This window comes from Diaporthe citri (assembly GCF_014595645.1).
Source record: "Diaporthe citri strain NFHF-8-4 chromosome Unknown scaffold_2, whole genome shotgun sequence".
NCBI lineage: Eukaryota > Fungi > Ascomycota > Sordariomycetes > Diaporthales > Diaporthaceae > Diaporthe > Diaporthe citri.
Window position 1 is genome coordinate 1,922,585 of NW_025064847.1, and position 17,762 is coordinate 1,940,346.

A 17,762-nucleotide genomic window follows, 5' to 3' on the forward strand; every position below is an offset into this window, starting at 1 on the left:
AATCCTGCCCAACCAAGCACATACGGCCATAGATATAGGAAAACACGGGATCCCGTCCGCTCTCCCATAGTCAAGCCTATAATTGCTGGATTAGTAGTTGGGTCGGTGACGACCAGCGAACACCTGGTGCTGTATGTCTTGTTTCTTTTTTGGTCTACATGTTGCCTGCTTTCCACCCTTCGTATCTCCCATATGTAGAGTTCAAGCAATTTTTCGTACATCACGAGTTGATCTCATGAGAAGAATGCCTTATCGCTATCATTCCTTCTTCCTCTTGTTTAGAAGTCCTAGAGCCATGGGAAAGACCAGAGGTCACATCTCAGCATACGAGCCTAAACATCTTGGAGGAAGTATATAAAGCTCTCGACTTTCTTGGCATCTGACACAAAGTCTTATGCGCTATTCTCGATAATGCCGATAACATGAATAAACCTATGGACAAGCTTGAAGGTCCTCCTCGGCTGGGCAAAGGGATGGGGCAAGCAGCACCGCGGCCCCTGCTTCGGGCATATCCTCGACCTGTCTACGAAAGCTCTTTTGTTTGACAACTTTATCAACGCCATTGAAGATAAAGCCCCCAGCGCCTCCATTATCATTAAATAAGAGTGGAAAAGTTGGGGCCAGCGCGGACCTGTTGGGAAGTGTTCCCCTCCGCTTACCTAGGTAGTTTGTATACCGGTCGAGCTGACATGTTCTTCGGCAAACATAACGATTCAGTCTACAATGTCCATATCAGCCACCGCCTTAGCTACTGGCTTCGCTATTTCTAACAGCAGTATATGAAGAAGGGTTGAAACTCATCATAAGAATAATATTCGTTGGCCCTCTCAACTTCGATTACTTTTAACAGTCGGCTATTCCGGTCACGGGGGAAACATGCACCGCCACAAAGAAGAATCCTGTTGGGGGCAGTCCAGCCATCATAAGACATGGGAATTAATCCAAGGGAATCTACGAGCAATGGCATAATCTTGAACGGCAATAATGACGCCGACTCTAGGCCTGTGCTTGACCCGGCTAACCCGCTATGATGTCGATGCTTGTTGCCTCGTTGGGCAGGTTCCCTGGGTTCTGATTTCTAACCAGTCGCTATCGCAATCTGCCTCTTGCCTTCTCAAGGTAGGCCAGCTTCTGTGCATGTGGCAGCACTGAAAAGACTACAACGCTACAACTATATGTCAGCCGGCCTCGTTTGAGGTGATAGTTAAACCTATCATATTTTATCTACAACCTTGTCTCAAAGTCGCTATGCAATTCTAGGACTCCCAGTACTTATGGACAACATGTGCGCTCAGACCCTATATAAATCCCATCAAATCCCACATCATGATCGTAAAACAGAAACAGTTCCAGCTGCGGACGCAGCCACCAGACCGGTACTAATAACCGCTTTGCGTTGGACCTTGTCCTCCTCGCCCCAATCCTTCCCTCCATTCTTGTCCAGCATTATAGTTGAATCTGCATATAACAAAGGGACCAGCGACGACTTCCAGGCCCGCTGGTGCGCTGCGTACGTCTTCACAATGGTAACCGCGGGTAGTACCACCGAGCTGACGACCGTAATAATCGACAGAGTCAGCCACTCCCAGTGCACGTAGATAAAAGTCTGGGTCTCAAACACCTGACCCAGCGACAGCGTCGAGTTCATCCCGCTCATTATACTGTACGTCATGCCCCTAGCCATGGCGTCGAGCGTGCGCGGGATGTCGCGGTCGGCCATGTAGAGGCTGTTCGCGAAGTAATTGGCCGCCTCGTTGCCCGTGGCCCTGTCCCCCATCGTATAAAACGTCTGAAGCATCGACCGCCGGTCGACAGTTGCGATTGCGTATGTCTGGTTCCCGGGGAAGTCAGAGTCTTCTGTCTCGAAAACGAAGGGCGCGTACTGGTCCCAAAACCTGGTTTCCGCCGTCGCCTCGCGCATCTTGAGTTTGGATTGGGCGACGGCGCCTTCATGTAGGGCCCCGTCCAGGTGTGACCAGTTTGTGAACGACCACGCGCACAGTTGAAATTCGCATTCATGGGCGGTCATGGTTTTCATCCAGTCTGTCCCGTTGGCCTTGATATCTATCCCGATGTCTTCTGCGCTGTTGAAGCGGACGAAGTTCATGTTGTACAGCCTCGTAATGTTGGTCATGTTGACGATGCTGTCCTTAATGAACGGGTATGTGTTTGGTTCCTCGCTTGTGCTAGTATTCAGGGTTGGGTAGTTCCACCCGAAAGACGTATAAGTCTCGTATGCAGTCATACTAGACCCCCCCCCCCCCCGGGAGAGTGTAGTTACACCTGCTGAAATCCCCAGTGATGAGTGTTCTGTTGTTGTAAGGAACAATCTTACAATCAGCCACTGTGCGCTCTGTCACATCCTCGCAATAGCTACACATTCCAAGTGAAGTCACCACGGGATAGGTGCAGTTCGATCCTGGACATGAGAAAGGGGGGACAGGCAAGGTCCCGTAAAGCCATGACATCATGCCAAACATAATGCTATCATCATTGCGACGGTCTTTGCTCGTCAGCGTAAATTGTAAGCGTAGATCTTTGCCAAAGAAGGAGCTCAACTCACTCTCTAGATTTGTACCAATTGTTGGGCCCCGGTCATACTCTTGAGAGTGGCGGACGGTCGAGTTCAGGTGAGCAACAGGTGTCTCAAATGATTGATAGTACTGGACAATCGGCTGGGTGAACGGATCAAGAGCAACTACCAGAATGACAATGAGGCATGCAAAATACGAAACCAGAGGGGCTCTCTTCGCTTGCCAGAAGAACCAGAAAGAGCCCGCGGGCCCGCTGCTGGCGTTATCGAATACCTGGAGCTGTTCGAGACTGGCATAGTTGATTAGTCGGGCTTTAACACATTGTGCTGATAGTTCTAGGGCTTCTTACTGCGACTTGCTGCTCTGCAAGTGTATCCATTTAAGCTGGCTGATGCACTCAGCCACTGGCAGAATTAAGCCAGCCTTAGCAGCCGTGGAAAGAACGGAGATGGCAGCGTTGAGAGACACAGGCTCATCCCAGTCTGCCAGCGGCTTCCTATTGACCTTGTACAGTATGACGATAATGACTACTATGCAGAGCATGCTCGATATAGCGCTGAGCATCTCTTGCCACCATTCGGTGAGAAATCTTCTCCTCTTCAGTCGTGGTGCCGCAACGAGAATCTCCTCCTCGTACGGGCCTTCGGGTTCTTTGCGCGGTATGGCAGACGCATTATCAGAAGAAGGTGGTTCTGGCTCGGGCCCTCGTTGGAATTGAGACGGATTCCAGGCTGCGGTTGTGGGAGAAACATAGGAGATAGGCTACATAATTCCGTCATTGTCGTTGCTAGGGACGTGCTCCCAGCCACGCTGGCGTTCATTTTGAGCGTGTATGTCCTGACTACTTCCGTCGTCTCTTGGCATGATGGGAACTTTTGCTGGTTGCTTCGCCGTTGTTCAGAAGGTTGGTAGTCGCTAGGTACGTTTGGGTGTGTGACCACTACAAAGGTGTTTCCCGCTTGCAAAACCGTCGTTGACGGAGGGACTGAAAGATTTATTGGGGATGAGTCCATACCTTTAGACGCTGGCTTGGAAAGGATTCGGTACTTCAGCGGGTCGATCCACTTGTCCTAGCGCCAACAGGATATCTTCAAACTTTTATGCGCAGGAGAGCGGCACAGTCCAGGAGCTACAGGTAATGTAACATAAGGTCTGAATCAAGCTTCGGAAGATGCGGTTGGCTGTGAACAAGAAGTTCTTGGTATAGTGCATGCAGGAACGGGGATGTGGCTCCCAATAGTCATGGGTGTGTCTAGGAAAGAGCAGTAGTCCTTGGAGTGGCGCCAGTCCTGAATTCAACACAATGCAAGAACTTCTATGCCACCCAAATAAATCTTTCAAATCATTATCTTTTCTGTATATCTGTCTACTGTGAGCTTCTTCGCGAAACGGAGCAAGACAGTCGACCAAGACAATGACGCGTTGCGATCGTGATCGACAGTCCAAAACTTCGGCTCCGACGGAGGACTCTTATTTTTCATTACTTAACGCGAGCCGTGTAGTAAACCTTGAAAACAATGTAGTAGGGTGTGAGAAGTGTGTGCCGGAGGTGATCACGAACCTCGAGATATGTTACCGAGAGCCCATGAATTACACTAATGACCCACATTGCTATTTCAGTACGGCACCTTCCTTGTGGCACTGGTACACTGGTTTATCACTTTAGCAGGTTGCGGCCCTCGTCTGTGAAACTTTACAGCAAGACAACAGTGCTTCCATACCCTACCTGGATCTAAATATAACCGTACAGTCACCCTTTTGATTCGCTAGGTAAGTAGTTGGGCGGGTAACAACCAATGATGTACGTTCTGTCTTGATTCCTTTTTGGTCTACAGTTTATTTTCCGCCACTCACATCTACCACATATAGAGTTCAAGCCATTATTATACACTACGTGTTAATATAAGCCAAGACGGCTGCCTCATCTGTATCAACTCTTCTTCACTTCTGTGCACAGTCTCAATAAGTCCTCGTTTCCTCACCCGGCCATGAGCCTTGCACGCGGTCATCTCAGCTCCTTGCAGACGTGAACAATGATATTGTGAGACATTTGTGTCCTCACCGTTTTCGAAGAATACTTGGTTCGGTTCCACATGAGATTTTTAATTGTCACGCCGTCGTATCAGAAGAGTGTGGCGGCAGCGCGGACAAAGCGAAATGGGTTCCCGGATCCGGCACTGTTATGTACCTAGCGAGTGAATGGAGCAATTGATGCTTTCCACGAGAGCAAAAAGCCCGATTGAACAATGAATTCATAAGAAAACTGAATGCATTCAGTGAGGTTTACATCTCAGAGAAGAATTTACGGTTGAAATTGGTATATTCATCGAGGAGACTTTCCCAGACATTTAGGGATCGTACAGACTTCAAGAATCCAGAAGTTGTGTCTTAAGGTATACATTGCCATTCTTTTTGGGCTATCAAGTCCTATTATTGAATGATACCATGGCAGCGCCTCGCATTGCACGGAGAAACTACAGGCAAATAGGGGTCTTGTTACCACTTGAAAGAGAGGATGAAGACGACCGGGAGGGTCGAGTTATGCAAGACGCCAGGGTGCCCCGGAACGTCGACTTCATGAACGACGGGTTCCTCTTTGTCGAAGCGATCAGGATGGGAACATCCACTAAATACGACATGAGAGGCAACAGGCTGAAAGAAGACAAGAGCATCTTCGTGGTCCAGTCCGCATCGACGGGCGAGCTTTTTGTCAACAAGATCATAGAGCGACCGTGGGACCCTGTCGGATCCCTATCGAGCCCGCCGAGCGAGTTGAGGGTGTCCACGTACCGCCACGCCATCGGCGACGCTCGCATAGACCTCCCTGGCGACAATGACGACGATGTCCACCGGAGGGGGGTCCTGCCGAACGTGCCTTATTTCAACAAGCTGCGCTTCTGGCAGGAGTTGGACCCTAGAGATAGCACTAGCGATTGTACTGTCTACTCGCTCTTCTTCGAGTAAGCCAACTGACTGGGCACGAGCATCTGAGTGAGACGAGGGCTAATCTTGTGCTTCGTAGCTATTGTAACGGAGGTGCAGTGGATGAACTTGTTACCAAGTATAACAAGCGACTGATTGCTGTCCCAGAGCACTTCATATGGTAAAATTAAGTCCATTGTTCACGTGGCGTATCTGGCTTTCCTTATCTAACATGGCTGCCATGACAGGCTTGTAGCAGAGCAAATGTTCTTGGCACTAGTAGCGATGAAGTTTGGCAGGCACACTGTACAGCGCGATGAGGATGAAGGGAGTCGGCACGGAAGCGAACCAGCCGAAGACTCAACCCAGCAGCCTGATAACTGGGTCCGCATATATCACCGAGACCTAGTGAGTGTCCAGGAGCTATGCAGTGGTTCCTGATTCGTATTCCTGACATAAAGTCACAGCACGCCAACAACGTGTTCATAAACTACCCGCCCAGAGGACCCGGCCGTATCCCGAGGGCAGGTCTCGAGAGCAACGCGTTCCCCGAAATTGTGGTCGGAGACTTCGGGAACTCAGGAATCGAGGGCGACGACCCTGCAACGCTACCAGTATGCGTCTACCAGCCGTGGGGAGAGGAAGACACCGAGGGGTTCCTGGCGGAGTGGGAGGACATCTATTCAGTCGGGGAGATGCTACGGACCATGAGTATGGCGCACATCCATCATGACAGGTTGAACACCAACGACAGGCCGAACTGCGGGCGGGTGCAGGTCGCAAACCAGGAGCCCGGGGCGCCGCCGTACTCGGACGAGCTCATCGAGCTGCTGCAGCGCTTCGAGTTCCCGAACCACGAGCACGATTTGGTCCGTGACCTGGGGGAAGCCATAGACACGACGTTTCCCAGCCCAGAGGACGTGCGTGACACCTTGCTACCCCAGGCCCAGGCGCGGGTTGCGGGCTTTCGGAGGCCGGCTGACAGGCCGGCCGGGTACTATGATAGTATCGACGTCTCATGGACCAAGCCGGAGAAGCTCATGCCGTTCTCCTATATAATGAAGTACGCGGCCGAAGCAGGGGACGGGCCTAATGGGGAGCCGCTCCCCGAAGAGGAGGGCGATGACCACGATAGTGACCATGGCGATGCCGGCTCCGGTGATGGATCCGGTGACGAGTCCGGTGATGGACCCAGTATCCGCGGCGGCGAGGGCGAAGATGTAGAAATGTCAGACTCTCCCTCGTCTTCCGGACAAGACGGCCACGACCAGCCGGACGACGGGCCACAGCAGCCAGAGGACATAGGGCACCGGGGAGGAGCAAGCGATGACAACCATGACGAGGACGAGGAAGACGAGGACGAGGACGATGATGCTGATGATTCGGGGTCCATGGCCCCCTCGCCTCCCCCAACGCCTACTTCTGAGCAGCTTGCCATGCGGGAGCTGGGCAAGATGCACAAGTGGAACAAGGCGAAGCCGCGGTATGAGCTGCGCAGCCTCGAGTACGCGGTTCCTGTCATATTGCCGCTCAAGACTCCTCCATGAGCCCGAGTGGTGTGTTCAAATTATATGCTACTTACACGTGATGGGTTCCCATTAGCCGCTGCCGCGGCCCGTGAGGAACGGTAGCAGGATATGGAATAGGGATAAGGCCGTGGTACGTTGTAGATGGCGTGCATGTGCAGCAGGGAAGGGCTCACGAAACATTTGACCGGGGTATGAACCTACGCATTCGCTCACCTTCACGGTATATGTACGGATCGGGAAACGCACGTTCTGGTGGGGGCTCCATTCCAGCGGAAGGGGAGAAAAAAAGGGGGGGTGCGTGTGGGTGGGTGCGGGTGTGTCGTGGCGGATAGTGCCGGTAAGCTGTTCTTGATTGAGTTCTGTGACAGATTGGAAACAAAGGAAGGGCAAAGCGGCGGCCCAGCTGTTCGTTCTCGCTCCTCCACCTGGTTTCAATGACGATGGAGGTCCGCCGCGCTTGTTCTTCGAGAAGGCCGCACCCCTACCCCGGCCGTTCTCGTCTTTTCTAGACTTTTTCCCTCAGTGGATGCTCGGAAACGGTGGTACTCGGTGCAAGGCACCGGTTCGATGTCATCCCTCCCTGCAGGCTTAGGGGAGTGGGTGGCCGGCCTCATCATTAGTACGGCTGTAGTCTGCAGCATTTCATTTATGAGGGCGGGCAAACTGATGCAGGTACAAACGAGTCTTACTGGCGAAGACCAAGCATGCTGGCGTGGGGGTTCTCCCGGATTGCGGAAACTTTGTGATGGCTGGGCCCTCTTCCTCGGGTGGTTGTGGTCGGGGAGATCGGCGAGATTTGGTTACGGGCCAGCCAGGCAGCCAGGCAGCCAGGCAGCCGGTCGAATGTATGAAGTGGACGTACAAATACACAGTAGGGCCAGCAGCAAGGTATGGAGGGGTTGATTCGGATGAAACAGCCACGCTGCCCAGGCATGAATAATAGCAGACGGGCCCATATTCATCTCAGCTCTCTTTAGATATGGGGCGAGGGCCCGGGCAAGGGAAATGAGGCCATAGCTGGCGAGGTCAGGGCCAAGGCCGGGCCGCGAGGCTCGAGTCGAAGGTGTCGTGGTGGTCGTGGTGTCGTGTGCAGTCCTTTGTTCCACCTCGGGCCCGGTGGGTGGTCCGCTGGCTTGTGGTTCATGGCTGGGCCCAAAGCTTATTAAAATCCCGACAAGCTCACAGACTGTCACCTGAATCAGCCGGCCTGTGTGTGTCGTACATATCGGGCCATGTTGTGGTACAGCATGCAGGGCCTCGGTAGCGGCTGCGTCTGGGTAGAGACATGAAACAGTACTGCTGATGATCGACGAGGCCCCCAGCTGCATTCGCAGAGGTAGTCTAGTCCGTCTGCTGCAGACCATTTGTGCTGTAATTACTCCGTAGATGGATGGCTGGCATGTTGGGGAAAAGGTGGCAAGGCGGGATGGGATCTGTCTGGGAGTCGTATTGCGCCACCAACCGACAGAGAACAAAATGAAGACGATGCCTGGTTTGCTACGTACTGTACCCTGGCCCGAGGAGGCTCTTCAAGAAGAGCAGCAACGCTGCGCGCTGTACCAGGTAAATAATAAACTGTATTGCGCGAACGCGGGAGGGCCCTTTCGAGATGAGAAAGGGCGTCGACGAACTGGAATGGAGGGTGCAGGGCACAGCTGATTTGCTCGGTCTACCGAGAGCCGACTGAAATGTTGCAATGCCGGAAAAGCATCACCACTCCCGCCCGCTTCAGCTGAAGTGACTGGTCGCTTGTTTTGGCTGGGCCTGCAGTCTGGGGAACGCGCAAGATTTGACTGTATCTATTTGACTTGGTGGACACTGCCTCACGGAGCACACGACTGCCGTCTCCAGAGCACGAGACAGGCTCACCTGGAGAGGAGGGGGACGAGAGGAACCATTGTCCATCATTCCACTCCATCACACTGCGGACTACACTTGTTGGAACTGAGACCCGGCAAGCTCCAAACCAAGGGCCGGCCGAAACCAAGGAAGAAGATGTGCAGGAAAGATACAACGGCTGGTGGGGGCAGCTGGGCCGAGATTGAAGTACCCAGCCTGCTGGTGGACGGATGGATGATGCCCAGCTACGGTAGCCCGGTGTAGGACCCACTGCCCATTAGACTACGAGACTACCTGCCTAGGTACCCAGGGCCCACCACCTAGATACCCAGTCAGTACCCAGGGCCGAGGATCAGGGCCAGGCCAAAACAACAGGACCATCGTTGGTGCGCTGCTGTGCTGGGACTGATGAACAGCATCTGCACGTTAGAGGCGTTTTGCCTCTGGCGCTCCTGCCCATCCAACGGGGCGGGGTTCCAGTCCTGCTGTCTCCTTTCCCCCCACCCCTCTAACACAGCAATAACCCTGTAACCACCACCCCCCCTTTGGGCCTCCAATCCAGCCCAGGCTTGCCCGATGCGCCCATCAACCGACGGCCCTCTCTCTTCTGACCACACTTGCGACTGGACAACCAACCAACCACCTCGTGCTTTGTCCTCTCCTCTTCTCTGCTCTGCTCTGCTTGCTCTGTTCCTCTCTGCATCTGCACAGTTAAACCCCTTCAACAAGACAACATCCCGTCTTTACAGCAGCCTCACAAATTGGCCTGGTTGGCAGGAGAACCAGCAGGTCTGTCCCAAGAGAATCGCTTGTTTGACCGGTCCAGCGAGCCCGCTGTTACTACCCTGACCTTGCGCTACCCTGCGCTGCCCTGCTGACTACTCAGCGTCGCTGGCTGCTCTGAGGTGGCCCAGCCGAGCCCAGCCCAGCCTTTGAAACAATCAATCAATCACTCGCTCCTCGCCCTCGCTGCTCGACGTCGACCCTCTTGCACCAACCGTTCCTCTCTCACACACACACACACACAAAGGGCGACGGCAAGCCACCGCTCTATCAGCCCGTCACTCGCGAAAACAGCCTCCCTGTTCAGTCCATCAGCTCAGCTCAGCTCAAACAGACCAAATTCCCTCCGTTTCACTCCAGTGCAGCTCAGTGCAGCGCAGTGCAGCTTGGCCCAACAGCAGCAGCAGCAGCACGCAACCTGCATGTCTCGATATCCCACACAGAGCCTGTCTGCCCGCCTACACACACACCCAACCCACGCCTGTCCCTGAGCCACCAGATCCCAGGTCCCAGGTCCAGGTCCACCAAGGACTCTTGCCGAACCGCCCCCCTGCGACACCAGCGACCGGGCCCCTCCTACACACCCTCCTCCTCCTCCCACTCCCACAATCAACCACTCCCGCAACTCCAGTCGTGCTGGCCTCGCTCCATGGTGCCACTCTTTCCGGGCAATTGAATACCGACACTCTTGCAAATCACTCGAGCCCACAGAACAGGCTCCCAAGGGCACAGCACACACAGTCTTTCGCTCTTGCTCAGCGTTTGGGCAGCCCTGCCATCACCCAGTGCCCCAGTCAGGACCGAGTCTCGCCTTGTTTCGTCCTAATTGCTGCGGCGAGCGGCCAACACCATCGCCTGTGCCGACCAGACCTCAGTTCCTAATCCTCTGGGTCTCGTCACTCCACAGCACAACAAAATGGCCACTCAGAACGGGTATGGTGATAGTCTTCCTTACAGTGCCTTGCCCGCTCATCACAAAACCAGCCCACGCCGCCGCCCGCACCCTTCCAACGTGTGCCTCAGTAGCTGGGGACCGGCGGTGCTGCCGTTTGCCCCAATTGCGACGGCTCAAGCCTGCCACTCTCTAGCACTCTGTCCTTTGCTCTAGCCGGCGCCCCCTATTCCCTGATCGCGGCCCGTTTATTCTTGTACTTCACCGCCTCTTGTGCGCACCCGCTTAAAACCGTCCAATCCGCTAACCGTTCCCGTTTGCCTTGCAGAAGCATGTATTCGTCGGGTCAGTTTATGAACCCTGGCCCAGCACCACGACCACCCGTCAGCCAGCAGCCTCGTGCCAATCAGGCCCCGACCCCCCAGAACCTCCCAGGAAGCATGGCTCAGATGTCGCTGTCGCCCATCCCACGGAACCCCTCACAGTACAGCGGCTCCACGATATCCCTACCCCTTAGCCGCCCAGGGGGCAACTCCGACGGCATGGGCGGCGTGGCTGTCATCAAGGAGGGCTGGGCGCAGGTCAAGGAGAGCAAGAACTTCATCCAGCCATGGAAACAGAAGTTTCTTGTCCTGCGCAAGGAGGCGCTGGACTTCCACAAGCAGGAGGGCAGCAAGGTTGCCTACACCTTGTTCCTCAAGGACGTCATCAACGTAGGACGAGTCGAGGCCGCCGGTACCATATTCGAGGTCAAACGACAGTCGAACGGGTCCTCGACGAGCCCCGGCGACGACGATGGCACAACAAAGACGCTTCAGATCAGAGTAAAGAGCGACGATGACCTGTATGAGTGGATAGACTTCATCTACGCCCGATGCCCAGGCATGGGCGGGGTCAGCAACCCTACAAACTTCTCCCATGCCGTCCACGTTGGCTTCGATCCGCAGACTGGCGAGTTCGTCGGGCTGCCCCCGGAGTGGTCGAAGCTGCTGAACTCGTCTGCCATCACCAAGGAGGACTACGAGCGGAACCCCCAGGCCGTCTTCGAAGTCCTCGACTTCTACTCCGACCTCACCAAGCGCGCCGAGAACCCCAATCAGTATCCCAGCCTCACCCCGACCCCTCCTGCGGCCAACATGCCAAACAAGCAGCTTGGCTACGGAGCCGGCTCATCCATCGCACCCCCTCGCCAGGCACCGCAGCCTCAGCAGCAGCGGCCTGCCTACCAGACGAGTCCTTCCCAGGCAAGTGTCAACCAGCAGACCCAAAGACCGTCTCCGACGGATCAGCGGCCACCCATGCAGAGCGCGTCCTCTGGCTACGGTGCAGATGACAGGGCTCGCCAGGAACAGGAGGCACGGCAGAGGATGGAGAATGCCCAGCGTGAGATCGAGGAACAGAGGCGGGACATGGAGGCTTACAATGCTTCCATTCCCCAAAAGAAAGTCCCGATCGCGCAGCAGGAGATCGGCGGCTTCGCCCCCAGCTCCCCCCAACAGGACCGTTACAACCCCAGCCGGCCTGCACCTTCCGCACCAAAGGCCGCGCAAAATCCGGCGGCCCTTCGTGCACAGAGACCCGCCCCCGCCCCTCCATCTGGTGCCTCGAACGTGCAGCGACCGCCCATTCAGACTCAACAGAGCTCGTCCTCCATCCAGACCCAGCAGCAGCAGCGAGCACAGCGTCAAGATCAGCAATCTCCCCAGTCCCCGGCAGCTACCCGTTACCCCAATGGTATCGGTGCCTCGTCGCAGCCCCGTGCGAATGGCGCCCAGGGCCAGGCGCCATCACGCTTGCCAGCGCCTGTTAAACCTCAACCTCTCAACGTTGGAAACAAGAACAATGCGCAGAGCGATGCTGTCAAGGCAGCTGAGGCCGCCCTCTCGGCCAAACCCACACCGCAAGAGGAGAAGAAGAAGCAAGAAGTGCGCATGTCCACGATGTCCGAGGGAGAGGTCATGCAGAAGCTCAAGGAGGCGGTCTCAAAGGACGACCCCAACATGTCCTACTCGAAGCAGAAGAAAATTGGCCAGGGTGCTTCTGGCTCCGTGTACGTTGCCAAGGTCAAGGAGACGGCCTCCTCGCCCGTCGCCCGTGACATCCTGCGCGCCCAAGGAGTCCGGGCCCAGGTTGCTATCAAGCAGATGGATCTTGCTCACCAGCCCCGGAAGGAGCTGATCGTCAACGAAATCATGGTTATGAAGGACAGCAGGCACAAGAACATTGTCAACTTCTTGGATGCCTTCCTGCGTAATAACAACGCCGAGCTGTGGGTTGTCATGGAGTACATGGAGGGTGGTGCACTGACTGACGTGATCGACAATAACCCTGTCATCACTGAGGATCAGATCTCGACGATTTGCCTCGAGGTGAGTTGCTTCGCCCGCCTGCAGCGAAACGGAACACTGCTAACTCACATAATCTGCAGACTTGCCAAGGGTTGCAACATCTCCACTCCCAGAATATTATTCACCGTGACATCAAGAGTGACAACGTTCTCCTGGACGCCCGCGGTAACGTTAAGATTAGTAAGTCCATCAAGCACCAAGGAACCCAGGACCAAATGACAGTCGGTGGCTAACAATCTCCCGCAGCCGATTTCGGTTTCTGCGCCAAGCTCACCGAGACCAAGTCCAAGCGAGCCACCATGGTGGGCACACCATACTGGATGGCGCCTGAGGTTGTCAAGCAGAAGGAATACGGCCCCAAGGTCGACATCTGGTCGCTCGGTATCATGGCGATCGAGATGATCGAGTCGGAGCCACCATACCTGAACGAGGAGCCCCTGAAGGCACTGTACCTTATCGCCACGAACGGAACACCCCGCCTCAAGAAGCCAGAGAAGCTAAGCAAGGAGCTCAAGGCTTTCCTGTCTGTGTGCTTGTGCGTGGATGTCAAGTCCCGGGCGTCCGCGAGGGAGCTGCTGGAGCACGACTTCCTGAAGCACGGCTGCGCGATGAGCAGCCTGGCCGAGCTGCTCGCCTTCAAGAGGAATGCCAAATAAGCACTGATGACATTAGAGCCTGAGAGCTAGGTCGACCTTAAATCGAAGAGATAATAGAGGAGGCGCAAGGGGTGAAGGGGTAGGTGCTGTGACACGCATGCCCTCTGCCGACGAAAGGAGGCTGGAGGGAAGCAGATTCTTAGAGGTGATCACTGGTGTCAAGGGCACATTTTGTCCTGCGCATTTGTCTTGGGCCAGTGTTTGGATCTGACGATTACGCTCCCTTACAAGGGACAAAAGTTGGTTGCGCGTTGTATCTGGAAGGCGTTCTTGTTGCTGCGACCCACTCGTGCATTATACCTTTTGCGGGCGTCAACTTCATCACATCATACGGTGTTGTATCGAAAGGGGGGGGGGGGGGGGCAGGGGCGCGAGTGTTATATTGGAGATGGCCTGCGCATGCCTTCTGGCAGACAGTCCCACGGGAGGAAGGCTTTGCGTCCCTGATACAAGTAAGACGATCAATCAATTAGACTATTTGACCTACAGGCATCAGAGTGTGAAGTGCGAACACGGTAACACAGGGAGGAAGAAGGATCTTGATTGGAGATGCCTATGTTATTGTGCACAGCCAGCTGTGTCGCACCTCTTTTCCATGTACCTGTCTCATACTGTAGGCAGTCTAGACGCTGAATTGTGCTCTGTTAGATATGCTGTCTGGGCTGTCAGCCAGGCCGTGAGACTGCAGGCGAGACAGCTCAACCACACCCCCTGGACCCCGCAGCAAGCACCAGGCTCGCTCAGGGGCCAACCGTCGCACCGAGACCGCTGACGTCTGCGGCCTGCAGAGCTCCCACCTCGACCAATTGATGGGCCTAGTCCGATCCTCAACCCGATCGATGTGTTGTTTGCCTGCCCACATCTGACCTCGGCAGCAGCTACCCTTCCTCCCTCCAAACCTGCGGTTGACGACGACAACAAGCCAGCTTCAGACCAGGCGTTACTACCGGCTCCAACTATGAAGGCTCACAGATTATAACCAGCGGAAAGGATGACATCCAACGGCTTCGTCGCCAGCGACCTGGCCGACACGGCGCAGCTGCCCATCTTCGACGTCCAGCACGTGCAGCTGCAGTTCTCGATAGCTGCCGACTTTGTCGCCTCCCAGGTGGCCAACGATGTGCTCATCCTGGCGCTTTCAAATGGCAGGATACTACGCATAGACCTTGAGCGGCCGGAGGATATAGATGGTATGGTGTAAACCTCTGGTCCCAACCCCGGCGGCCCTGTTGTGGAGCCACGAGGAGCTGACCTTGCCGCGTGGCTGTAGACATCGACCTCCCCAAGAAACCCTCAGAGATCGGCGTCATCCGCCGCATGTTCCTTGACCCGACTGCCTCGCACCTGATCATATGCACATCGCTCGGCGACAACTACTATCTGCATTCCCAGTCCCGCCAGCCCCGCCCTCTCAACCGACTCCGTGGCGTTTCTATCGAGTGCGTCGCCTGGAACCCGGCGCTGCCCACCGCGTCCACGAGGGAGATCCTGATCGGCGCGAGTGACGGGAACATCTACGAGGCGTACATCGAGACGGCGAACGAGTTCTATCGCAAGGAGGAGAAGTTCCTGAAGGTGCTGCAGAAGCTGCCCGATGGGCCTGTCACGGGCCTGTGGGTGGACGCCCTGCCCGGCAGGACGGAGTCGAGGAGGGTCATGGTGGCCACGCAGACGAGGCTCTTCCACCTGGCTGGGAAGGTCGGCAAGGGCCCGGACGGCAGCGGGTCCATATACACGAGGCTGTTCGAGGCGGAGCAGCCTGTTATCCACGAGCTGAGCAGGACGACGGCCGGCGGGACGAACTCGAGCCTGGTGGTGAGCCCGGACCCGCCGCAGGACCCGTACGACGCCGTCGTGTCCGATAGGGTGTTCGCGTGGCTCAACTCTCAGGGTGTCTTCCACGGCAAGCTGCTCCTAAGCTCACCGCAGGGTGGCGCTGACCTGGGCGCCAAGGTCTTCGCAGACTCCAAGCTCCTGCCCAAGGCGCAGCTCGCCGCCAGCTCGAACCCGGATATTAGGAGGAGGAGCACGGTGGACAATATCGAGACCATTGCGCTGACGCAGTGGCATGTTATCAGTCTTATAGGCAGCAGGGTGGTCGCTGCGAATCGGCTGACCGGAAATATCGTCTACGACCAAGTTGTTCTGGACCCAGGGCAGAGGGCTGTCGGCTTGTGTGCTGACATGCAGAAGAATACGTTCTTCCTGTTCTCGGCCCAGGAGATCTTCGAGATTGTTGTGAGGGACGAGGACCGCGATATCTGGAAGATCATGCTCGACTTGCAGCAATTTGATGCCGCGCTGCAGTACGCGCACTCCCCGGCACAAAAGGACGCTGTGGCCAAAGCCTCTGGCGACTACCTCGTCAGCAAGGGGCTATTTAGCGACGCCGCTGGTGTCTACGGCAAGAGTACCAAGCCATTCGAAGAGGTGGCCCTATCTTTTCTGGACAATAACGAACACGATGCGCTGCGGAAGTACCTTCTCACGAAACTCGGCACATTTAAGAAATCGGCGGTAATGCAGCGGGTCATGATTGCGACATGGCTGGTTGAGATATTCATGGCCAAGCTGAACACACTTGACGACACGATTATTACCAAAGCAGAACTCGCAGAGAATCTGAACACTACTCAGTCGAAAGAACAGCTCGACTCGGTCCGTGGCGAGTACCAGGACTTTGTTAACAGGCACAAGACGGACCTGGACAAGAAGACAGTTTATGAGATTGTCAGCAGCCATGGTAGGGAGGACGAATTACTCTTCTTCGCGAATGCCGTCAACGATTACAACTATGTTTTGTCCTACTGGGTCCAACGGGAAAGGTGGCCCGAGACACTCACCGTCCTTAAGAGGCAAACGGACCCGACCGTCTTCTACCGATTTAGCAGCGTGCTGATGACACACACCGCACAAGATTTGGTCGACATATTGATGAGGCAGTCAAATCTGAAGCCTCGAAACCTAATACCGGCACTCCTCGAATATGACCGCACCTTTAAAGGCCCCTTGTCCCAGAACCAGGCAGTGCGATACCTTCTTTACGTGGTTAACCAGCTCAACTCAATCGACTCAGCTGTCCACAACACCCTTGTTTCCATCTACGCCTCTCACTCATCCAAAGACGAAAGTGCCCTGCTCGCCTACCTCGAGTCTCAGGGTGACGAGCCACATTTTGACCGGGACTTCGCCCTGCGGCTGTGCATCCAGCACCGGCGGGTGCTGTCGTGCGTCCACATCTACACGACCATGGGACAGTACCTGCAGGCGGTCGAGCTGGCGCTGTCGCATGACGAGATCGAGCTGGCGAGCCTGATTGCCGACCGACCGATGAGCAACCCGCAGCTGCGCAAGAGGCTATGGCTGGCGGTGGCCAAGAAGGTGATCAGCCAGTCAAACGGGATCAAGGGGGCGATCGAGTTCCTGAGGAAATGCAACGACCTGCTCAAGATCGAGGACCTGATCCCGTTCTTCCCGGACTTCGTGGTGATCGACGACTTCAAAGAGGAGATCTGTTCGGCGCTCGAGGACTACTCGCGCAACATCGACGGGCTCAAGCGGGAGATGGACGAGTCGTCACAGACGGCGGCCAACATCAAGCTCGACATCGCGGGGCTGGACCACCGGTACGCCATCGTCGAGCCCGGGGAGAAGTGCTACACGTGCGGCCTGCCGCTGCTCAGCAGGCAGTTCTTCGTCTTCCCCTGCCAGCACGCCTTCCACTCCGACTGCCTCGGCAAAGAGGTCATCAAGCAGGCCGGCGTGGGCAGGGGCCGCAGGATCAGGGAGTGCCAGCTGCAGATTACTAGGGGTATGGTGCAGGGCGAGCGGAGGGAGCAGGTCATTCAGGAGCTGGACGGGTTGATTGCTTCGGCTTGGTAAGTCTTATCCTCTTTTCTTCCCCCCTTCCCTGTCTACATGCCTGCATACCCCTTTCATTTTCTATCTCTGCTTTCAATGGGCTTGGCTGACAACCTGGAACAGCATTCTATGCAGCGAGTTTGCAATTAAAAGGATTGATGAGCCGTTTGTCAAGATAGATGATGACTTGGCTGAATGGACGCTTTGAGCAGTGGGTGGTGGTCGGAGACATACCCGGGTCGACTGAGGAGGATGGGATATTTGCATGCCTGCCTACCCTGCTAGCTGGGTGGGCGTTTTCGAATCTGGTTCAATTATAAGCGTTCCGGTGTCAGGTGTCACCGTGGCAGCACAGCTGGCTAATCCCAGACGAGGCTACAGCTGTCCGTCGTGGCAGT

The 17,762-nt window shown here is 55.5% G+C and overlaps 4 protein-coding genes across 4 annotated transcripts; 3 read left to right on the plus strand and 1 right to left on the minus strand.

Moving 5' to 3' along the window:
• Nucleotides 1–1,324: 1,324 nt before the first annotated feature.
• Nucleotides 1,325–3,355, minus strand: INS49_006161 (uncharacterized protein; the record flags this gene model as incomplete). Its single annotated transcript, XM_043166935.1, has 6 exons — nt 1,325–2,149; nt 2,336–2,353; nt 2,442–2,503; nt 2,564–2,823; nt 2,884–3,238; nt 3,301–3,355. The coding sequence occupies 6 exons, from the start codon at nt 3,353–3,355 to the stop codon at nt 1,325–1,327; spliced, it is 1,575 nt and encodes a 524-aa protein (XP_043028079.1).
• Nucleotides 3,356–4,330: 975 nt separating this feature from the next.
• On the plus strand, nt 4,331–7,003 carry INS49_006162 (uncharacterized protein; the record flags this gene model as incomplete). Its single annotated transcript, XM_043166936.1, has 5 exons — nt 4,331–4,335; nt 5,045–5,494; nt 5,557–5,637; nt 5,705–5,864; nt 5,924–7,003. 5 exons carry the CDS (start codon nt 4,331–4,333, stop codon nt 7,001–7,003), a joined length of 1,776 nt encoding a protein of 591 aa, XP_043028080.1.
• A 3,936-nt stretch (nt 7,004–10,939) lies between these two features.
• Nucleotides 10,940–13,503, plus strand: INS49_006163 (uncharacterized protein; the record flags this gene model as incomplete). Its single annotated transcript, XM_043166937.1, has 3 exons — nt 10,940–12,868; nt 12,928–13,027; nt 13,094–13,503. 3 exons carry the CDS (start codon nt 10,940–10,942, stop codon nt 13,501–13,503), a joined length of 2,439 nt encoding a protein of 812 aa, XP_043028081.1.
• Nucleotides 13,504–14,494: 991 nt separating this feature from the next.
• Nucleotides 14,495–17,572, plus strand: INS49_006164 (uncharacterized protein; the record flags this gene model as incomplete). Its single annotated transcript, XM_043166938.1, has 3 exons — nt 14,495–14,693; nt 14,774–17,381; nt 17,488–17,572. 3 exons carry the CDS (start codon nt 14,495–14,497, stop codon nt 17,570–17,572), a joined length of 2,892 nt encoding a protein of 963 aa, XP_043028082.1.
• Nucleotides 17,573–17,762: the final 190 nt, after the last annotated feature.